Source organism: Adiantum capillus-veneris, chromosome 3 (genome assembly GCF_014529385.1).
Source record: "Adiantum capillus-veneris isolate H3 chromosome 3, ASM1452938v2, whole genome shotgun sequence".
NCBI classification, from domain to species: domain Eukaryota; kingdom Viridiplantae; phylum Streptophyta; class Polypodiopsida; order Polypodiales; family Pteridaceae; genus Adiantum; species Adiantum capillus-veneris.
The window spans coordinates 61,090,988-61,114,533 of record NC_140933.1 but is presented as its reverse complement, the minus strand read 5'-3'; the positions used below and the strand labels follow the sequence as shown (position 1 = coordinate 61,114,533).

The following is a 23,546-nucleotide window of genomic DNA, read 5'->3' as shown; positions in this document are numbered from 1 at the left end:
TGAGATACTGAAGGGTACTGCGGGTGTTGGGGTACTACGAGCAATGAGGTACTGTGGGTAACTAAGAGGTGTTGAGGTATTGATGGGTTCTTTGTCAACGACGATGACGACAATGACGAGGTACTGATGGGTTTTAGGTCGACTTCGATGACGATGACGACGACGACGAGGTACTACTGGGTTCTATGTCGACGACGACGACTATGCACTACTGGGGTTCTATGTCGACGACTCGACGACGATGACGATGACGATGACGATGACAATGACGACGAGGTACTGAGGGGTGCTATGGGGTACTAAGGATCCCTATGCTAACTAGGCAAGAGCCAAGCCCCAACATAAGGGGTACTAGATGCTGGGGTACTGTGTCGACGACGATGATGACGATGATGTCGAAGCTAATGGGCTGAAATCTGAAAATGCTCTTGATGCTCGTGGCTGAAACCAGAAATCGTTGGGAATGCTGATAGGAATCTGCTAATGCGACGAGGCTACGGGCTCATCGGACGGCTGAAAACAGAAAAACGCTAATTGATCTGCTGGCTGAAATCTGAAATGCTGTCTTGGCCGTGATGGGAATGGAGACCGTGACAAGGGCAAGGCTGATCTACTGTGGTTTTGCGACGCGGCGCTGAAGGGAGCGAAAAACGCTACTGCTGAAAACGCTGATGGCTGATCTGGAAAACGTTGGTGATGGTGATGGTGATGGTCACCGGGTGCTAGGTTCTGCTGGTTCTTGAGAGGCTCCTTCACTGCTCTTCTGCCTGATATCGGTGACCCAAGGGTTGTATTTATAGGTACAAATGCCTGGGTCGGGCAGCCATCCCAACAAGGATAAATGGAAAGTCACTTGTTAACAAAATGCACTTTAAGTGGTGATTCACGCGTGGCTAGACTGTAGCACAAGCATGTCCAAGTAGCGCAAGTGAAGTGCGCACGTGACAACGTGTAAGAGCATTCATTTGCCCAAGTATCGCCAAAAGTCCAAGGGCTCTTTGTCCCATCACTAGAGCAAGCCTGCACACCCCATCATACCATTGAATCTTGGGGCATGGCCCAATGAAGTCGGTAGTGTTAAGGAAAGCTATACATGGCAGCTCAGTGTAGAGAGGTGGTGAGTTCTACGGTGAGTGGGATAAGGAGTCCAGACTCCATGTGTCACAAACCATTATATAGGTAGTACCTCGGATGTAAGCTAAATCATGAGCGAATTGGATGGTGGTGTCATATGTTTAGCTTTAGGGATGGTGCACTTAAGCTAGCCAGGAGAGGGAAAGGTAGATCTGTATGATGAGCACCTGTACGACATCTTGGGAGAGTAAGAAATCCGACATGCTCCCTCCACTTGTGGCCCCCTCTTGGAAGCAAGTGAGCCCACCTAACTCTAGCCACCGTGACATAAACTTATAGATAAATGGGGTGCAACTCCCAAAGCAAGCAAAGGAGACCCAGACCCAGTGTTGTCTACCCTTGTTTCTGCTAATGATCTCTCCCTAGTTCCATCCCTTGTGCATCTTGGGTGAGCAAGAGGATGGGATCATCAAGTCAAACATCTTGCACTGCTGCTAAACTGTTTGGGATTTACTAGTGAATAAAGAAAAATTTATTGTTTCAGAAGACGTAAACATAAGAAATATAATTTTCTTCTGATAAGAAAAGAAGAGGTTAGGACTCTCCACTACAAAATAGAAACAAAACACTTGCTTCAAAAGACAACAGTAACCAAACTGTTCCACCTAACCAAAAAGGGAAGTCTATGATCGACTAAATTTTCACATAAAGAAACTTTCCCTTGTTATGACAATTCCATGGATAATCAAGGACAATGTACCTACCACCAAAGCACATACACTTCCTTCAATAGATCCTGCATGCCAGAACAAGTCGCCTGTAAGTCGTGCTAGCTCAATTGCAGTATTGTAATGTGCATTTGCATCTAGAGGAGAGCCTGCTAGCAAGCAATAATCCCCAATAGTTTTCTGAGCTCTGCCTAGCCTTCTCTTCTTGGCCTTACTCACCTGCCAAAAACCATTTTCTTTGCTTACAATAATGGGAGTCTAGCAGGAAGAAATGTATCATGGTTTAGCTAAAACTTGCTACAATTACCAAATTCACTTCCTTCGCTAGAGTGTGTAAACGGCCAGTGGGAAAACATATATACCTCTTCACTGGTTAGCGAAGCTTGTGAATCCAAAGGTGTTGTCAGAGTTGCACCGACAGTCTCTGCATGGAGAACCCAGCTTTCAAATTCCATTAGAAAATTTGCAGCTATATCCTGCATAAGAGTTTGCATGTGCAACTCCAATGTTTGCCTGTCGGCAGGAGGCACAAAAATAAGATGTTGCCTTTTCTTTTCCTCCTGCTCAACCTATAAAGAAAGGAAAATCACCCAAAAGACCTTGCCCACCAAAAAACAATACATGCAAGCACTACATCAAAGCCAGCTACAAATTAAAAGAACGAATCAAAGTGGTACCATGAACCAACGTTTGTGCAAGCGATACAAACGTCGACAATATACACAAGAATTTTCTTCGATGCACGCAATTTTAAAAATGCAATTTAGAGGTACATATAATTTCAGAAACAGATAAGATTCAGATATGTGACAGCAGTAGAGAAGTAAATTGGCAAAAGAAAGCTTTTCATTCATAAACAAGGACCACCATCCTTTCTGCGTGTTAAAACTTTGTGGCCTATTAAGCAATAATTTAACAAGCCAATAACTCCAAACGAGAGTTCAAGCCTCAAAGGAGGTGGTTAAAAATTTTAAACAATGCAGGAACCATTGTTGCATCTTTCATTCAACTAAACTTAGGGTCACATGCACAGATCGTAGAAATGAAAAGAATGTGACCTGATGCACATCACTTGGAAAAAATGCCAGCATGCGCTTGACAAGTGCCGATGGGTAAGCCTTGCAAATGGCAGAGAACTGTTCATGGACAGCCACAATGTCCGGTGAAGTAGGGCAATGGCAGAGGCCAATTACGCCATGTATCTTGCGCTGCGCTTGAAAATCTTCCCATGGGCTGCGGGGGGCACCCCCCACAAGAAACTTGAACCAGAGGCTTCCAGTGCTCCATGGCTGCTGGGCAAAGGGGCTTTTTTGATGTTCTGTGTAGAAGGAGCTGACGCTTGTGAGATCAACCTGCTTGTGGCTGACAACGAGGGAGATGTAGTCCCTCAAATACGACCCTGGGATTTGACCGACGCCCACGACCACAATCCTGATCATACACCCACTTTCCACGCTCACATCTGGTTCCATCTTGTATGAAGAAGTGATGTCCTTTGGCGCTGCCAGGTTTGTGTGATTTGAGTTTTCAAAGCAGCTTCAAGTGTAGAAAGTGTCTAAGGTGGCCCATCTTTGGAGAGTTTGAGCTGAGCTTTCATGGAGATCGTGGACACAGGAGACTGGCTCGGGGTGTTGGAACTCGAATTTCATCAGTAATTCCAAGTGATTAACTGTCGTTTCGTTCTCTCCATTTGAACTTTGCCACTAATATACCTCACTTTTTCACCTCCTGATTGAAGTGCCTGCAGATCGACTTGTGCAGTGCATTACTAGACAATTAAAGCTGTAAGCTGTCTATTTTTTTGTTGAAAAAAACATTTATTTATAGATACACCAAGGGTGCTACTTGCTAGACAAATTTTGGCTTATCTTTATGTGCAGTTGTGTTCGCTCATCCACTGGTAGACTTGGGCAATCCAATGCATTACAAACTATGGAGAAGATAGCGGTGTCATAACACGTAAATGTAGTTGTGCTTGCTTTTTGCTAAAAAAGAAGGGGAAAAATTTTGCGTATGGTCTTTAGGGAGGTGCGCAAACAAATGGAAGAAGTAGGACTATATGGCTCACACATGGTGGTGACTTCCTTTTAAATCTTTAGGTAGTATTCGAATTTGCCACAACCTAAAGTGTTCTTTTCTTCAAATGTTGGAAGGAGCAACGAGATCTACTTTGATTTAATAGCAACTCTAAATACAGCAAGAGATCAATACTTCACTTCTGGGTGCCTAACACACACACACACACTTCAAAAGCACAACAATGACACACAATTATATAGTCTAATTGTTATAAAAAAATCATGTCCCTTTGTGAGGTCCCTAGAGGTCAGGAGGCTATGACTTCAAACAAACCTTCCTCATATAGCTCAAAATCCCAAGAATGCAAAAGGAATTCCCTGCAAGCAACTTATCATCAAGAAAAACTAGTGTGCCATGATTACTTCGTATGGAACGGTTCGATTCAAGTAACAATCGTAGAGTAAATCACCATCGAATATGCTACAATGTAAGGGTAGGTATGTACCTATATTTTGCGTCAAAACCTGATCCCAAAGCATGTGTATACAAGTTATTAATTGTCCAAACCTCGCAACAATGAACAAATAGAAGTCAACAAATGGGGTAACAATAAAAAGATTTACAAACATGGTTAAGAAGATCATGATTAATACATTATGTGCTTGCATACTTATGCCCCAAAGAAGAATGGTGGGGAGGTGGCACCAACCTCACCCAATTATTATATATCGTAGGGAATGTGCCCTTCCCCCGTATACTTGTATCCTCCTCCAATGTTGAAGGGTTATGATATGCTTCTCCTCCATTGTTAAAGGATCACTATTTATTTTTGACATTTAGAATGCACGAGAAAGAATCCACTACCTTGAACTTTGTAGAGTTGATACATGACACCTCTTGCTCCAATCTGTGATTTCATCATCGTGATCGTGCTCTCTATAGGTTATTCAAACATCATCCCTTTGGATCATGTTCATGTAGTTGAACTGGTCAAGTTCTTGTGGTTGATGCTCTTTTGAAGACCTAGGCTTAGTATCATCTCGATCCCTTCTGCTCCAGTCTCTCCATTCATCATCGTCATCATGCTCATTGTGAGTCCTTCTATGACCATCCCTCTGAGTATGTACTCCTCTATATTCATCTTCTTTGTCATGGTCTCCTCATCGCTTATACTTTCTCTTGTGTCGATCGTGATCTCCATGATCATGTGGATAATGCATTGTCCTGACTTTTGATCACGAAGGCCACTGAAAGGATTAGGGGGGATTAGCAAGGCTAGCATTCATTATAATATAATTGATAAGTAATCAACTCAACGCAAGAGAGAGAGAGAGAGAGTGTGTAGACACAAAATGATAACTTGATTAGAGATAAAATAACAACACTATGAGTGTGTACAAATGAGTGGCTACTTAAATAGTACCAACATATGGCTAGGTGCACCTGTCAAGGGTCACATAAGTATCTTTCCCAAGGGTCAAGGAGAAACTCCCAAAGGGCAAGAGTGGTTCCATAGAATGTGGAAAGCTAGGGTGATTGGGATACCTTTTTGGACTCTTGTGCAACTCACCATGGCATGTGTGTTGGGCCATGTGTCCTCACATGCTCACAGGGTGATTAGACTACTGATTGTACAAGAGGTCATGCCCATAGTATTTGAAAGGTCTAGGCCAAAGGCCATAATCCCAACAATACTACCCTTGGACTTTGGCTCTACTAAATTAAGTTGAATCGAGATTCAATCCCACACGGGCTAGTAGTCACATAGAATAGGGTAGGCACATAGAATAAGGTAGGGGTTAATATGGTATCATACATATTAAAGAATCTTCCCCTCAAACAAAGAAGACAGAAGACCATCCATAATCAGTAAATTCACAAAAGTGATCAAGAGCAGCATAGACATGAACGTAGTTCTCCTCCGCTTGATCTTCATCGTCATCCTCTTCAAGGTTGGATTTTCCTTTGTCTCTTCTTTTGTTGCTGCTATCGTGGCATTTTGTCAATAGATGACCTTTGATGCTGCATTTGCTACAGAACTTGTTTTTGTAGCAATCTATAAAAAAATCCCTGATTTGTCGCATTCGTAGCACTTCTAGTCATTGGTCCTAATTGATGAAGATGCATTCCTAGATGAAGATGCATTGTAAGTCTCTTCATTGGTTAAATCCTTCTTTGATTTCTTTTTCTCTTCTTCAATTTATGCATTGATCGCATGTTGCAAAGTTGACATAGGGTCCTTTTATTCTAGCATTGTGATGATGTTGTCAAATTACATCATCAAATTTTTGGGAACAACACTTAAGAGCACAGCAACCTTATTGTCTTTGAGAATTTGACACTCAATGTAGGTTAATTGAGCGATGATAGTCATCAACCTATTCATGAGGCTTGAAATATCCTTCCCTTGGATCATTGTGAGTTTGTGAAGGTTCCTTTTAAGGCTTGAAATATCATCTCCTTGAATCAGTGTGAGTTTGTAAAGGTTCCTTTTAAGGATTATCTTGCTCATTTTCTGCTTGGCACCAAAATTCCCCTCTAAAATTGTAAAGCCTAGGGTAGCTAGACCTTGAGATCCTCCTCCCAACCTCCCATTATAAAGGCAGGCTCCTAGCCTCTTGCCCTAGACGGATCCCCTGCCCACATTGCTTAGCCTGGCCCTTGGCCGTAGTCCGCCGTAGTCCGCGACTCCCTAGCCTTGCCCTTGTCCTGACATTACTCCCCCCTTAAGGAAGAGTTTTCATCCTCGAAAACAAAAGTGGGAAACTTCTTCTTGAGAGCACTAATGTTTTCCCAAGTGGCACCTTCCTCAGGTCGATCTTTCCACTTGATTAAAGCTCGTCGACGTACACGATGATGCATACGTAAATCATGATAGTCAAGAATTTGTTCAGGTTCATGCGGTAGGGTAGGAGGTTCAACGAAATCGACTAGAATCTATTGGTCAATGACATTGTCATCCCCATGTAATCGCTTACGTAAATGGATTACATGAAACACCGGATGTACCCGAGAGTGTGTGGGTAACGATAGTTTGTAGGCACAATCACCAACTCGCTTGAGTATTTTGAAAGGCCCACAATATCTTGGAGATAATTTAGGTGTTGGCCTAGTTTTCAGATTTTCTAAATCCTCTGGCACACGTAAAAATACTTCCTCCACTTCTTCAAAGGTAACTTGCCAATGTTTCTCATCAACGTACTTCTTATACCGATCATGCGCTTGTCGGACGTTCTGACGAGCGAGTTTCAACATATCCAGATGGTCTTGGAGAAAATCCTTAACCTGCTGGAGTTTTTTGGCTGCCAACCCCACCGTAACGGGTGACCTAGGTTAAAAACCATACATGAGCATGAAAGAACTAAATCCCGTCGTGACATACTTAGCACTGTTGTAAGAAAACTCAAGAAGAGGTAGATATCTTCCCAATCTGTTTGTTTCTTACTAACGTATGGGCGTAGCATATCCTCTAGCACTTGGTTTACTTGTTTAGTTTGACCATCCGTTTCTGGATGATCGGCTGTACTGAGGTTGAGTTGTGTATCCAATCATTTAAACACAGCCCTCCAAAAATGACTATTAAACTTGGGATCACGGTCACTCACAATGTTACTTGGCAAGCCATACAACCTGTATAGATTGTCCACAAATAACTTGTCTAATTTTGGAGTCTTAATGGTCGATTTGGTTGGAATAAACTTGCATAGTTTAGTTAACCGGTCTACAACCACCCATACTGAGTCATGACCTCATATAGTGGTTGGTAAACCCACAATAAAATCCATAGAGATACTTTCCCATTTCCCATTGGGAATCTCCAAAGGATGTAAGAGTCCTCCTGCCTTCAGGCGCTCTGCTTTGTTAACTTGACATTTTTGGCAATGCAAGACATAACCTTGAACAAAGCCGTGTAAACCTGGCTAGTAAAACTGTCATCGTATGAGAGCGTAAGTCTTTTTAATACCCGGGTGCCCTGCACTTGGACTATCATGACATTCATAAAGAATTTGGCGTCGAATGTCTGTGTTCGTCGTTGCACAAACTCTCCCCTTGTGGAGTAGGTACCCATTGTCGATGGTAAAATTCTTCCATCGTTGTAGTTCATCACCGACAGAGGAGAACTGTGTGTGGAGGTTAACAATACACTATCAGCATTGGAGTGAGAAGGATCCCTCATTTGCATATGGCTCCACATTGTGGAATATGCGTCATCATGCTCATATTTGCCCTTCAGAGAATCCAAAAATTCACTACGAAGTTCTGTGGACAAAAAGAAAATTGATCTTAGGCATCCGACTAAGAGCATCAACTACCACATTGTATCATCCTTTACGATACCGGAGCTTGGCGTCATACTCCTGAAGGATCTCAGCCCACCTGGCTTTTTGACCCTTCAAATCGGTTTGTCGTGTAAACCATTTAATGCTTTCATGGTCAAACACAATCTCAAATTGAGCACCATACAAATAATGTCTCCATGTCTTCAAGGCAGACACTATTGCATAGAGTTCGCGTTCATACGCAGAATAATTCTTTGTGCTGAATCAAGCTTCTTGCTTTCAAATGCAATTGGCCACCCTTTTTGTAGCATGACTACTCCAATAGCATGGTCACTGGCATCCGTTTCCAAAACAAATGGTTTCAAAGGATCTACAATAGCTAGAATAGGAGTTGTAGCTAATGCATCCTTGAGCGCATCAAAACTATGCTACTTAGCGGTCCCCCACTGAAAGGTCTTGCCTTTGCCTTTCAGTTGGTCCGTCATGGGAACAACAATATTAGCATAGTTTTTAACGAACCTTCGATAAAAACCTGCAAATCCCAAGAAAATCTGTAACTCTTCCATATTTTTAGGAAAAGGCCACCGCCGAATGGTATCCACTTTGGATTGATCCATGTGTAGCCTAGTAACTGAAATAACATGCCCAAGATAGTGAATTTCCTCCTATAGAAAATCACACTTGGATTCTTTGGCATATAATTGATTTGTTCATAACGATTCGAACACCTGCCTCAGATGTTGTAAGTGTTCTTCCTCAAAAGCATTGTATAGCAGAATGTCATCGAGAAAAACGATGACAAATTTGCCCAAGTACGGTTTACAAATTTGTCCCAAGTACGGTTTCAAGACACTATCCATAAGGGTCATGAATGTTGCGGGCGCATTGGTTAACCCAAAAGGCATAACCAAAACCTCGTAGTGTCCAAACCTTGTTCGGAATGCAGTTTTGGGTATATCAGCAAGTCGAATATGTACTTGGTGATAACCCGATCGCAAGTCTATTTTTGTAAAAATACGAGCATGAGTGAGGTTGTCAAACAACTCATCCACGCGTGGCAATGGGTACTTGTTCTTAACAGTAACCGCATTTAAGCCACGGTAGTCTAAGCACATGCGCATACTACCATCTTTTTTCTTCACTAATAGGATAGGAGAAGCCCATGGTGAAGAACTGGGTTGGATAAACCCTCTGCTAAGATAGTCAGAAAGCTCACGTTCCACCTCAGTAGCTTCAGAATAACTCATTCGGTAGGGTGGTTTACTTATTGGTTTACTGCCTGCAACAACCACATCAATGCTATGTTGCACCGATCGTGTCGGCGGTAATCCTGATGGCAAATCATTAGGAAAAACATCGTGAAATTCCTTTAATAAATTTGTTAAATCACTAGCAACCTTTGCTTGTTGAGAAGTAGCCGTTGGTGGAAGATATGAGAGAGAAGCATGCGGCGTTGAGGAATGTTCAACAGATTCAATATTGGAAAGAAAATGAGACAATGAGTAACACAAGAAAACTTTATCTATTTCATTATTAGAAACGAGCTGCATAAGCTCGGCTGTACATATCAGTGGTGAGGAGGGCACATCCTTCTCTCCTAACAACAACACATGTGCACCATGGGATTCAAACATCAAGCTATTGTGCTTGTAGCTACACTTCAGTGATGGTCCTAGGCTATGCAATCATTCCTACCAAGTACCACATCTGCCCTCTCCATGTTCATAATCTGAAAATCCAAGGATGTGAAATAGCCTTGTATTTCCAATGGTACAGCTCGAACTTGAGTATCCCATATTTTGGCATCATAACCATTCATCATTGCTAACTTGTAGTGGTGGGAACTCGGAGTTTGGGGCAATTTGAGTTTTTTCACTAATGCATAATTAATAAAATTGTGAGTGGCACCGTCATCTACCAAGATGCGCACCTTGTGCCCTTGTAGAGATCCATGCAGACGCACTAACTCATGTGGACCGAAGGTCTGTTGCCACATGGAAGCTGTAATACAACATTCATGCACCACCTCGATGTGTGTTACTTCCACCGTAGAGAATCGTGAGGAAGACTCAAGAGGCAGCATCTGCACCGTGTGCACTGCTTTCCCCTTGCCATGAGCAGCAGATTTCCCCTTGGGACAATCCTTTTTGCCATGGCCACTTCCCAAGCATTGAAAACATAACTTCTCTTTTTTAGCCTTATCAAAGTCCTCAAGAGAGAGAGGACCATGAGACCCCTTGGGTTTTTTTGCTGCTTCAGAATTGGCTACTATGGATCATAATGAATGTGTGCTTTCACTATGGCCTCCTCAAGTGTTTTAGGGTCCTGAGTCTTGACGTGCTTCTTAAGCTCGAGTGTCAAACCGCGGATAAACCCTTGCACTTGTTGAAAGGTGTCTAGGCCTTCCAACTTGCGGATAACATCCTGATAGTGAGAGATATATTCAAGCAATGAAGGGTGTTGGCGCATGGAACACGTGTCCCAAGCAGTCTAATTTTTATATGCCTCATTTGTAGGCAAAAATTCTTTTCGAAACATAGCCTCAAAGGTTGCCGAACTCTATGGTATGATATTCTCCTCCTTGAGAGACATCCACCATTTGTAGGCCTTGCCTTCCAGAGTCAGACTTGTTTGCACTTCCTGAGAAAGATATTCACTGCATCCTTATTGCAATCTCTGTCCTCTCCCTTAAAAGTCGGTGGTTTGGCATTTTTCAACAACCCGTCCACCTCCTTTGCAGTGAGAGTGTGCAAAGAATCCGGAGATGGACCTTGTCCATGATCATAAGGGCCTTGCCCCTGATTGGCAGTGTGCTCATGCATGTGTGTGTCAACAAGGCCCTTGGCCTACTGCTGCATAAAATTGTATCACTAACGTAGATAGTTTAGTGACATTTTTATTTAAAGATGCAAGATTTCCTTCCATTACGGAGATGTGTGTCTGAAGTGCATGAAATTTTTGAATATCGAGCAATTCATAAGCCTCATCACCTCTCGTAGCATCGCGGGCACCCTCTATGAGAGTATCCGGCCACGAGCCATCATGGGGAGCATCAGTCGTATGATGCTCGAAATCAAAGGTCATATTGATATCTGAATCCATGGCAACACCGTGCAGTGTAAGAAAGAGAAAGAAGAATACCTTGATTCGAAAAACAATCCCGTAGCCGTAGTATGCACCGCAAATGGTAATTAGCCGTGCTGATTACGTTGGTTGTCAAAGCTGTAATCAACTCGTAAATCCACCCGTGCACGTAACCTGCTTGGACACGTCGTAGTCGAGTCGATTGCAATTGGTGATTTCTTTAGTGCAATCGGCTCTATGGATACTGTCGCCAATGGATCAAATTTCAAAATTGTCAACTACGCAGGGAATTGTCGACTTGCTAATTGTTGTATGCAGGGAAGTGTCGACTGCTAATTGCCCGGCCCTTTGCCGATGGTAGCCAAGTGTGCCTTCAAAAGCTGCGATCACCGTGGGCACTTGCTCCAAGGGTTATTGGAGTTTTTCCCTAATGTTTTTGGGTGGCCCTAATATGGCGAGTCCCAATTTTTCCAAGCAGTGGTGATGGCAATAGCGGGCTCGACTGCGAGCAAGAGGGAGAAAGAGAGAGAGTGCACACTCTGTGGCCCGAGCGAGTTGGTGCCCGTGATGACGGGTTTTGCTGGCCTGTCCAATGCGCACAATCCAAGCTTGGCTGTGCGTTCTTTGGGTGAGGTTGAATGCACGTCCCTCCACGCCTCAAGAGGCTTTGCACACGCTCTGGAACTTCGGCGTCCTTCCCCCCTTGGGAAGAGAGAAGCTTCATGGCATGCAACATGCAAGAGGCTTAGAAAAGAAGCACCATGCCTTTTTCCCCCAAAGAAGGGATTGGCTCTTGATACCAGTGTAAAGCCTAGGGTAGCTAGACCTTGAGATCCTCCTCCCAACCTCTTATTATAAAGGTAGGCTCCTAGCCTCTTTCCCTAGACGGATCCTTTGTCCACATTGCCTAGCCTGGCCCCTGGCTGTAGTCCGTAACTCCCTAGCCTTGCCCTTGTCCTGACAAAAATGGTCCATGTTTGGATGGTCATTGTGAAATTGTCACTAAAGTGCACGTAATTATCATGCAATGAAGTGATAATTCAGCCAAGAGCCTATTCGTCTTTGGCCCGAATTTATGCTATCTGGGCTCTTGTGAGTGTGCCTTTAGTTGTGGATGGTTAAGATACCTATGGTTTAAGAAAAGACCATAATTGCTTGCGCATGAGGTAACCTCACAGTTTGGTTTGCGAGGTATGGAAACCCTTCCCATTGAATTTTTCAATCCCCTTTCCTCCCACACTATTGGTAGAGGGGTCTTAGTAATATTTGTGAGGTCTAGGCCAAAGGCCATAATTCCAACAACCACAACCTGCACAAAGTAGCCATGATCCATGAGTTGTTGATTTGATTGATGTTCTATTGAAGAACTAGGGTTTCTATCATCTCAATCCTTCCTACTCCGATCACTGTGTTCATCATCATCATATTCATGTTCTTTGTGATTCCTTTGATCACCATCCCCATAAACCTTCCATTTTTTGTTTCACTCTTCTCTAGATCAAACCACCTAAATATCACTAGTCTATGTTTATATCTTTGCCCCATAGTTATCAAGATGAGCATAGTCTGCCTAAAAACTTCATCCTTAATGGAGTTAAATTTCTCATCAACCATTAGGAGAATTTGATCATTGAATCATTCAAAAGCGGACAATATGTGTTTCTATTTCTAGCTACTTCAGTCTCACTTGATACCCAATGGATGCAATTCTTTCTAAATTCATCCTCGTCCTTTTGTCTTTCACACCCTATCTCATTTCAAATATATCTACTACTCCGAGGCATTCACAACACCCCTGTCCTCTCGAAAACACCTTCAAGTATATCACACTTTTCAATTGCAAACCATCATTTGCACACAAATCAATGCACACTTACACTTGCCGAGATTAGCCACCCACACATATTTCACAGCTCATTTCAATCCACAAACCACTGCCACACACAACACCTCACTCTCACTCTCTGGAGAAGTAGAGAAGGGGGTAGGGGAAATGATGCAAAAAACACCACACACATGCTCTCTTACAATCTTTGGGGCTCACCCACTTGGTGGCCAGTCAAAGAAACCTCTCTCTTTCCTTCAGATTCTACAAGCACACACATCTGTAGAAAGCTACACAAAAAACCCAGTTCCTTAGCTCCTTGCATACATGCAGGCCAAAAGGCCTTAAACTATACAAAAAGTGCTCCTTATAGGGGAGGTTCGTCCATTTTTTGTATTTTTTGCTCAATCGGACAAGTGTCCTCTCTTTTTTTAGTATTTTGCACGGGAATCATCTCTTTTCAGAGGGTGGTGCCTCTTAGCCGGTCCCCATTTCTCTCTCTCTCTCTCTCTCTCTCTCTCTCTCTCTCTCTCTCTCTCTCTCTCTCTCTCTCTCTCTCTCTCTCTCTCTCTCTCTCTCATGAGCCTACCCCTTCACCCCGAGCACTAGTGATATCGTGGGTGGGGGATGGGGGGGGGGGGGGGGGGGGGGGGAGGGCTTGGGACCCTGTGTGAATGCACCCAAGTAGGCACCAAATTTGAGCCACCAACGGTTGACAGTAGCACCACACCAACCACCACTGACTATGACAGAGGGCGCCACCGCCAGCAACACCACACGTAGCGCCCACACTGTAGCTTGCCTCGAGGGAGCTCTCTCCCCCTCTCTTTTATGCTTATGGGAGGACCCCCATGTGCTACTTATACCTCATCAAAACCCATGGCGCCGTGCATGTGGGTTCACCTAGATGCTACGTGGCATTGCCTCAAGAAGTACACCCCTTAAAGCGCTCAAAAGACGCTCATGACAAAGCCTCAAAAAAATCATTTTTGCACCACCTTTGGATTGTTCTCATTTCCTACTCACCGATCCATTGGCCAAGCAATAAGGCTCTATCAAAAGCTTGTATCTCCCACTTAGGTTGTACACCTCGGCTTTGCATTATGACCTCCCAATGGCCTTGAATGGCGAGCTCCAAAACAGGAAAAAACATTAGACTCTCCCTTATTGCCGGCATCCACAAACTTTGATCGGGCATATCTTTCTGATTGCAACTTTGATTGAGACCCTATCACTTCGAGCTAACCCCATACACTGCACAAAATGATCATGATGGCACACCTACCAATGCGGTCAAATTGACACATACCTAGCCCCTGGTAAATCTTTGACTGGCCATATCTCGGGCATTTGGACTCCGATTGCCAATCTGAAAAGATCGATGCACTCCACAAATCAAGCACTTTGGATCTATGAACTCACATCTACTTCAACCATTCATTTGCACCTATGTCAAGGCCTCAACACAAGCTTTTCATAGATCCCTCACTTGCTTCAATTGGGAGATAGCTACACCAAGATAGTTTCAATGAAAAATTTGGTACGTGTGTCACCCTTTTGTAATATCCCTCTAATGAACTTTTAATGTGAGCATTGATTCAAAGAGTTTATTTTCAGGTCAAATTCACAACCAACATGGCTGTCTCCCTTGGCTAGCTTACTATTCATAGTGTGTTGACCTTGGTGGGTGATGGGTTCAAGCACCGTTTTTAGCTCCCTGAGCGGATGCAATTTTTGTAGAAAACTTCCCTCTGGGGGCTATCGTTTCTTCAAGCAGGCTTTCCCACACCGCGCTATTGCCCCCCCACCGGATGTGAAACTCTATCAACCAAAGCTTTTTTTTTGTTTTTCATATCCGCTAGCTGAGTTTTCATGCCATGTTGCCTCCAAGCATAACTCCTATTAAGCAGGAATTTTCCAGGCTGCTTGCAACCGTTTGCACAAGCTTGTAGTCAATTTTAGTTGTGCAAGTTTACTTCAAGCTCAATTGGGTATGTGATTCAAGCCAACAAGAGAGATATAAATCTCCAATCTCATACTTAATGAGATTGGAGATCTATACTGAATGATAAGTCCTTTTAAACTTATAGTGGATGATAAGTCCTTCTAAACCTAGTCAATTCCTATTGGTGATTTTATTGCATAATTATTCACCTTAACAACTTTGTTATCAAAGTATAGAGTATATGAGTAAAGTCATACCGCATAGATAAGCAAGGGTGATTCGTTCTAATGGATATTAGGATTGCATGTTTATCTTCAATTGAAACTCACTAGAATTTTGAAGTGCTTAAGAAAGTAGTTTATGCCATGCATGGTCCGTTGGTCACAAGTATATAGATTTTTTTATTCAAATAGTATAAATTTTATCTTGTTTTGATTTACTAGTTTAAGCATTGTAAATCTTACAGTACACATTCACCGATTTAAGAAACACGACCTCAATTTATATTTGTCAGTTTAGGTAGCACAACCTTAGTGTAGACTCTCCAATTGAGGTTGTAGTAGTGTAGATTTGTCGGTTTAAGTAGCACAACCCATTGATGTTGATTTACTAATTTAGGTCACACCAATCATAAAGTATTATTACAGTGGCTTTGCCACCATTGCTATTCATGTGGTTTTGATTATTCGAGTATATGATGAAAAAGATTTGGATTAGATTGATACACACATGGTCGACATTGTTAGATGGTGAATGTGATGAAATAGGTATGGTATTCATAAGTCTTGGCTGCTAGATGGCGAATGTGACCAATGATATCGTGTTACATCAAGGTATGACATGTTTTGATTATTCTAGTGGCATGGGATACTAGAATATGCAATGCATGTGGGTGACTTAAGGAAAGATTATTTCAATTTGCAAGATTTTGTGTTGATGTATTATGTCCATGAAGCATTATTTTAACTTCTCCTTTGGTGAATTTATGAGTTGCATATTAATGACATAGCAATTGAGCACAACTATTTTCTTAACAAAGGGGTATGTAATGGTAATAGCTTGAATGATAGGTGGAAAGCTATATAAATGGTTGGATCATCCCAAAATCTAGTGGTGGATATCACACATCATAGGAGTCCCCTTTTTGGAGTACACCACATATGCAAGCTCAACTTCAGTTGGCCCTAAAGTGTAGACGGGTCCAACAAAGACCATTCTTGTGGCGATTTCCATTAGATCTAGAGCAGCAAGTGCAATACCCATATGAACACCAAAAGCAGTGAAGGGTAATGATATTATGATGAAATAGGTATGGTATTCATGAGTCTTGGCTGCTAGATGTTGAATGTGACCAATGATATCGTGTTACATCAAGGTATGACATGTATTGATTATTCTAGTGGCATGGGATACTAGAATATGCAGTGCATGTGGGTGACTTAAGGAAATATTATTTCAATTTGCAAGATTTTGTGTTGATATATTATGTCCATGACACATTATTTTAACTTCTACTTTTGTGAATTTATGAATTGCATATTAATGACATAGCAACTGAGCACAACTGTTTTCTTAACAAAGGGGTATGTAATGGTAATAGCTTGAATGATAGGTGGAAAGCTATCTAAATGGTTGGATCATCTCAAAATCTAGTGTGGATATCACACATCATAGGAGTCCCCTTTCTGGAGTACACCACATATGCAAGCTCAACTTCAGTTGGCCCTAAAGTGTAGACGGGTCCAATAAAGACCATTCTTGTGGCTATTTCCATTAGATATAGAGTAGCAAGTGCAATTCCCATATGAACACCAAAAGCAATGAAGGATAATTGTTTAAGTAATATTCTCCTCATCTCTACCTCTCTCTCTCTCTCTCTCTCTCTCTCTCTCTCTCTCTCTCTCTCTCTCTCTCTCTCCCCCCCCCCCCCCCCCAAAAAAAACCAACTCAAAGATAAAATAATTTGTTTCCAAGGACAATAATGTATTTATATGTAACCTTTTTTATCTATTGTACTATTGTAAGGAGTTAGCCACTATCCTTGTACCACTAACATTTTTTATCTATTGTGATATTATTGTATGGAGTTAGCTACTATCCTTGAACCAGTTTCAAATGATAAGGCTTTCCATTAACGTCATGAGGGAAACAGAGTAGAGAAGTTCAGATAAGAGTGATTTCATACATGGCAGACAAAGTTGAGGGGTCAATAGATGAAGAAAAGGTTGTGGTCCATTGCCAAACCAGCTTCACCTAGATAACCATCCACAAATGAAGGCACCCAAACTAGATAAACAAAAAGAGCACATAATCAAACCAAGAATGAGCAAGCTTTACGAATAATCATCACCTCTCTTCATGACAATAATGAGTGAGTTTCATAGATGTCTACACCAAAGAAGTTAAACCATGGGAAATTGTAAAACAAATATTTGTTTCCAAGACCAAGGAAAGAAAAATAAGCCTCAAGAAAAACTTGTACAAATTGACTATATTTCAAGGGGAGGACATTGTTAGTATAGTCAAAGTACCATCTTTCAACTCACATACACCTAATGTGAGGCGTCATAGGGAGATAAGGTTGAAGTTGAGTTCATTGCTTTGCCCCATATGTTTTGATTAGATGGTCTTAGTTTTAGAGGAGAAGGAAACCGCACCATCATTTCAACATGTTCTCAATTTCATTCAAGACGAAGATACAAAGTAACTGAAAAAATCAAGTTCTAATGGAGGAGGAGCTTTAGCTACATCTTCATCAGCTTTAGTTGCATTTTCATTAACTTTAGTTGTTTATTTATCTAGTTCATCCAATAAAAATAAATGTTACAAGTGTGGCAAGCCAAGAGAATCTCCAAGGTTTGATACAAAAATAAATCTTGTTTGCATAGTGCCAAAAAGTGTCATCCACCGGCCAAGTGTTCAACTAGATTTTGTAACGATAGGAGGAGTAGCAACCGGTTTAAGAAGAAGAGAGAAGTCAATGTTGCAAAATTTGAAGAAGAAGAAAAAGACAATGAAAAGCAGGGGAGCAATCTCCATGTTTACACTATCGAGGGTGATTACAGTGACAATGATATGATCTAGGGGATATGGATTATTCTCAACCTCATTGTTATAGTCTTTTTAGGATAGTCGGGATCGCATGGTTCAAATTGATTATTTGTTTGAGGGGAGAGATATTTCACCTGTGTGATACCATATTCCTTTGAGACATTTTGTAGCCTTTGTGGTGTATATAGTTTGTGTGACTTGATTAGCCTATGTGGAATAGCCTGTGTGGTAGTGTGGTCTCTATGCAATTGACCTTTAGTCCAAATACCAAGTAAAGGTTTGCTAGGCATGATCTTTGTTCTATGCACCAACTCATGGTGCATTTGTCCCAAATTATGTGACTTCCATGTGGCATTTGTGTGGTGTAGATGGAGGCCAATGAATTGTACTAAAAGCCAAAGGACTTCCCTAGCTTCATGGGCCATCTCCCATTTGAGGGGTTGATTTGGGAATGTCTCAAATATAATGAGGTTTGAATAAACTCCCTCATCAATTGGCTTGACAATTGGGTTTTGTAGTTTGTTTCATGTCTCAAAGCTAATGTGGTTTAAAGAAATTTCCCCATAAATGTATGAATAAAAAATGGACTTCTCATGTCCCCAACATATTTGAATGTATAGATCCATGTCTAGTTTTTCATCATTTGAGTCTTAATACTCATGGTCTTCTCCCAAATGTGATGTAGTTCATCTAAAGTCACTGGCATTTTAGGCATTATGCCACATCCTTCTTCATCACAAGATTTATTTGGTTTAGACTCATTAACACAAACGTTCATTGTTGCAAGGATTTAATTCCATTCATATGGCTCACATAGGTGATACAAGATAGGCTCAAGATCATATGATTTGTCCCATATATCTCTATCCCAAATGCAATCTTCATTTTGTAGGCTCCCCTTATTAGATGCCTTACACACTGATAGCTCTGTCTTTTTTTCCAGCAAAGGTGGTAATTTAGTAGTAGTCGTTGAAACTGAGTCAACTTTTGACAACATGTGGCTTGGGGGGAGTCTTGTGCTGATCCGTCTGTATGGCTAGTTGGGTTTCAACTCCCCATAGACTCAATTTTAACTTTAGGAGCATGTCTTCTCAAGCTCTTCAAGGACCAAGTAGTCCAAATAAATATCCTATTTGGTCAAGCTCCAAGCAATAGAGCATGGATACATTGATGAAGGGTTCGTGACAAAAAACTCTTGGCCTCTTTTAATTAGTGTTCTACGGCTCTCAAAAATATTTAATAAGATAAACTCCCTTCCCACTTGAACCTGTAATCACCTCCTCATCATAGAATCCCCCAAAATGCTAATGAAGCTTCAAGGTAGAAAAGACTACTCCTCACATTTGATAGCTTTTCTATAGCTTTAATCTCACACTAACAAGATCAAATTCATGTTAGATGTAATCTTTAGTTAAATAAACCTTTTAAAACTCTCATAAGATGGTCCTCAGATATCTTCAATACTCAAAAGCTTTGAAAATAAATCATCAAAATCCTTATGTACAAGGAAATTATCCTCTATATTACTCCATTCACATCTTTGGTTTTCCTCCTTCCCCAAGCACCCCCCTAAAAAAAAAAACAAACCCACCACACACACACCCTCTCCTTTCCCAAAAACGTCCAAATTAAGTGTTAAAAAGGGGCAAAGGATAGTGATTTTCCTTTCTAAATTTAAAGAGGCATTTTTGACTTTGACTGGGCCCATGGCCTTTGACTTGCACAAGGAAGCTCATTTTCTTTGGAAGCATATATAAAAGATACCCAAAGGTGGTACTTTGCTACAAAGTTGAGAGGGCAATGCCTCGGGATCAAGGCCAATGCACCTCAAGACCCCAATACATTTGTTTGTGCTAATAATTTTTGGGTGAGCTCAAGTTATGCTACCAAAAGCTTTCAAGTTTAGTATACTACCAGACGTCACCATGCCATAGATCATGATTAGAAGTATGGGTGAGTCATGACCTCCCTCCCATGTTAGACCTTTGATCCTTGGAAAAAAATATGCCTTTTTGTGAGCTGTCCAAGTCTCACCACTTTTTTTTATTGCTTACAATTTTGGCTATGTCCATCCCACCAAAGAGAGTTGAGGATATCCTCTTGACCATCCCTTGCAAAATTGTCTCGTTTGCCCTAAAAGGCAAACCATGTCGAAGTAGCTGCTCCATGAAATATAACCACAAAAAAAGGAATCATGAAGCTCAACATAGACATTCAAATGGTTGGCATGCTAAGTACAAGGATGGAGTTTGCCCTTCAACATTAATTGAGGAGGCTCTTGTTTTGCGACATATTTATCACCATTAGAGAAACCATCCTACTCAAATCCTCATGTACATAGCAATCTAACTAAAAAAAACGCCTTCTTTTTTTATTCTTTTGTCATATTACCATGCTTGGAAAACCTACACCAAAAATTGCATCCAAAATGCAACTCCCACACTCATTATACTATGTACATAGGCTTAATGTAGAAGCTCTAGGAGAGGATAAAGGGCTTCAGAGTTGTAGACATTATGGTGTCCATAATCATTGCCCTCCCACTGTTTGGAGCATTAATGCTCCACCAAAAGTGCTTTGACATTCGTGGGGAAGATACGAGGGAAATAGCTTGAGCTAGTGCCATTAGGGTGTGCTTTGATGACCTTATATCAAAATTTTCTTGAACTTCTTTTGAAAAGTAAAATCCAATGAGTTGTCATACCTCATGAAAAGATCTCCCTTCTTGATAGGCTTGGGTGAGAGGATAGAGTTTGAACTTTGACACCCTCTTTGCCACTTGCATTGCATAATATCCAATAATATGCTCTCTATATATAAGTCCAAGTTACAGCTTGGCTATCCTTTGTTGAGGCATAGATTGATTATCTCCACCTTGATGTGATAGGTTTGAACTTGAGTGAGCATGCTTGCTTCCTTCCCACACTACATCATATGATCCTCTCCCACCATAGTGTAGTTTTTAGCCTTCGTGAGGAGAAGCCTCCTTGTTTGAGTCTTGGACATATGCTCTCCAATTGCCATATGTGAAAAAAATCAATACATCTTGAAGGGCTTTCCTCTCCTTGGATATGAAGTAGGTTGTAGACTAGGAGCATGAAGAGATTTTTTAACTTTGGCACTGGTGGCTGTTGGAGCATCTACCATATGGTTTTGACTTCTTGGGATGTTCTCAAATTGATTATCTTCATATTGGTGTTGGAGCTTCTTTATATCATATAACCACCTTTTGAGAGAATCTCTTTTAACTTACCCATAAGCCTAAAAATTTCTTGATGATAACTTGATGATAAGAAGAGCATCACCTTTGAAAACTAATTTGTGAATATCAAGATCTAGAATTCCTCTAAAGCCAAATAGAAAGTGAGATGCATCACTTTATTACTAGTGTGCACATCTTCAAGATCCTTAAGATTTAGAGAAAATAGTTTGAACTTCAGAAGATTGGATGACAATATCTCCACTAGATTTTCAAAGCCCACATTGATAGGCTCCATCAAACCATAAGATAAAGGCCCCTTCCATGTTGGGCTCCTCCTCTTGATGGGTATCAATCAATACAAGAATAAGAAGACACCTTCTCACCTTGGTGCACTAAGATATCTACAAACTTAGCCTTCGTAGTGTGACCAATTTCAAAATTAAATTCATACTCTTGAAGCTATAAACCCATCTCGTAATTCTCTTTCTTGGCTTTAAGTGAAACAAAACATCATGGAGAAATTTTGAAGGAGAGAACTAAAATCTTTTGACAAGTCTTGCCTATTACACACTTGGCATGGCTGATAACTAACCAATTGCACCCAACACAACCTATAAGGTAGTGTAGACATGCTTTAAACTTATCTTTATGAGTAGCCCTTGAGTTAAAACACCCAATATCATCCATTTATGCAGCAAAAGGAGCACAGAGGGCCTGCAAAATACACAAATAGCATACGACAAACGACAAAATCACAAATAAGCTTAGCTGAAAGACCATAGACACACAAAATCCAAGTGAGATTAGTGGGAGAGAAATAGAGAGTGAGATAGAGCATCAAAGAATGTGCAAGTTCACTTCCTAGAGCGTAGTGCTACACATGCATAGAGAGAGGAGAGGTGAGAGAAAAGAACATGAACACAAACACTAGATGCAATCTTCGCTCGTGAAAGAGTGAGCATTTTCCTCTTGCAAAGCTCAAAATGATTAGGGATTGTCCACCCGGACCATAACTCATAATAACTTGTTATCCTTTTGCATAGCCCATAGTTCCCTTATGATTTTGCCACATGCCATCTGCAATAAATAATTTGCAATTTCCATTACATACCTCTCTGTTAGGAAAGCAACTATCCTCAATTTCTAAGTTAAGAACATGCCAACAACAATGGATTGGTCACTCATCCATAGTGTTTTAGATATGTCTGATTGGTTCCCTGATAGATGCATGTGCCTTGAACTCCAACCTATGGGTTCAAACATCGATAACTTGAACTCCAACACAAAGGTCCAAATTAATTATACAAAGAACTATTTTCCCCTCTCTGCCACTCACAAACCTCTCTCTGGCTTAAGTTAGTGGCGACATTGATATCCATGTGACTAGAAGGTGGGAGTACGTGCAAGTGTAGTCATCACCACACTAGCAGCCGCTTTGTTGTCCTTCCCCGAGTCACTATCACTGCTTTCCTCTTGTTGCTTGCTTTTACCTTTGTTCTTTAAATCTTTGTCTTTGCCTTTGGATATGAAATACTTGGCCAAATGATCACGGTTTCCACAATTGTAACAACGGTTCTTTGTCCTCTTTCTGGAATCCGAAGCAAGTAACCCTACCTCTAACACCATGGTTAAGCTAAGGCTTCATCCTCCATAGCCTAATGCTAAACCATTGGTGATTAGGGAACATGCTTCCCAATAGAACTGTTATCAAAGCAAGAACTTATCTTGCTTATTGTTGCCAAAAGTTTGAGTTGTGTTTAGCTGTCCCCTCTATTGGTTGACTCTTATTTAGAAGGAACACTAATTTTTTGCCAACAAAAAGTGAATAATAGCAATACCACATACAAACTTCCCTTTTTTGGTTGATGATCACAAAGCCTCCCACAACCAGTTGCATTACATTTGTACAACTACAATCCTGGACATTTGGGCCCTTCACTTATGCCCACAACTTGTACCGGTAGTTTAGGGTTTCATTGAGTGCACAATGCACCTCACCAATAAAAAATAAGGTCATTCAAGTGGTTGGGATGGAAACAAAAAGAAGAGAATGGCAACAAGAAAGAATTTTAGATTAGAAAAGAATATTCAAGAAGCGAACTGTTATACTTTAGCAAAGGCGGAAAAAGGAGTCAATTTGAATATGGATGGAATTTTCAAAATCCAAAAGACTTGGTTTAGGACATTCTTATAGTTAGAAGTAGTGAAAAAATGGATTTGATTGTGTGAAATGTGGTATCTTTCAAGTTGACTTATTTCGTATGAGTAGGATGAAGCTTGTAAACATTCATGGAGTCATACTTATAGTTCATCAAATAATTTACAAAAGAATGGGTGA

The 23,546-nt window shown here is 41.2% G+C and overlaps 1 protein-coding gene across 3 annotated transcripts in view; it reads right to left on the bottom strand.

The window, feature by feature from the left end:
* Positions 1-3,561, bottom strand: part of TRS120 (transport protein TRS120) — a 57,450-nt gene extending 53,889 nt beyond the window's left edge. Inside the window, exons 1-3 of one of the 3 annotated variants that reach the window (XM_086508661.1) lie at positions 2,861-3,561; positions 2,165-2,362; positions 1,839-2,021 (exon numbers count right to left, since the gene is read on the bottom strand). In XM_086508661.1, coding sequence (XP_086364787.1) covers positions 1,839-2,021; positions 2,165-2,362; positions 2,861-3,274 — 795 coding nt within the window. In that variant the 5' untranslated portion in view covers positions 3,275-3,561. Of the gene's footprint in view, positions 1-1,838; positions 2,022-2,164; positions 2,372-2,860 lie in introns of all 3 variants that reach the window. The other 2 variants (XM_086508660.1, XM_086508662.1) reach the window with 2 other exon arrangements.
* Positions 3,562-23,546: the final 19,985 nt, after the last annotated feature.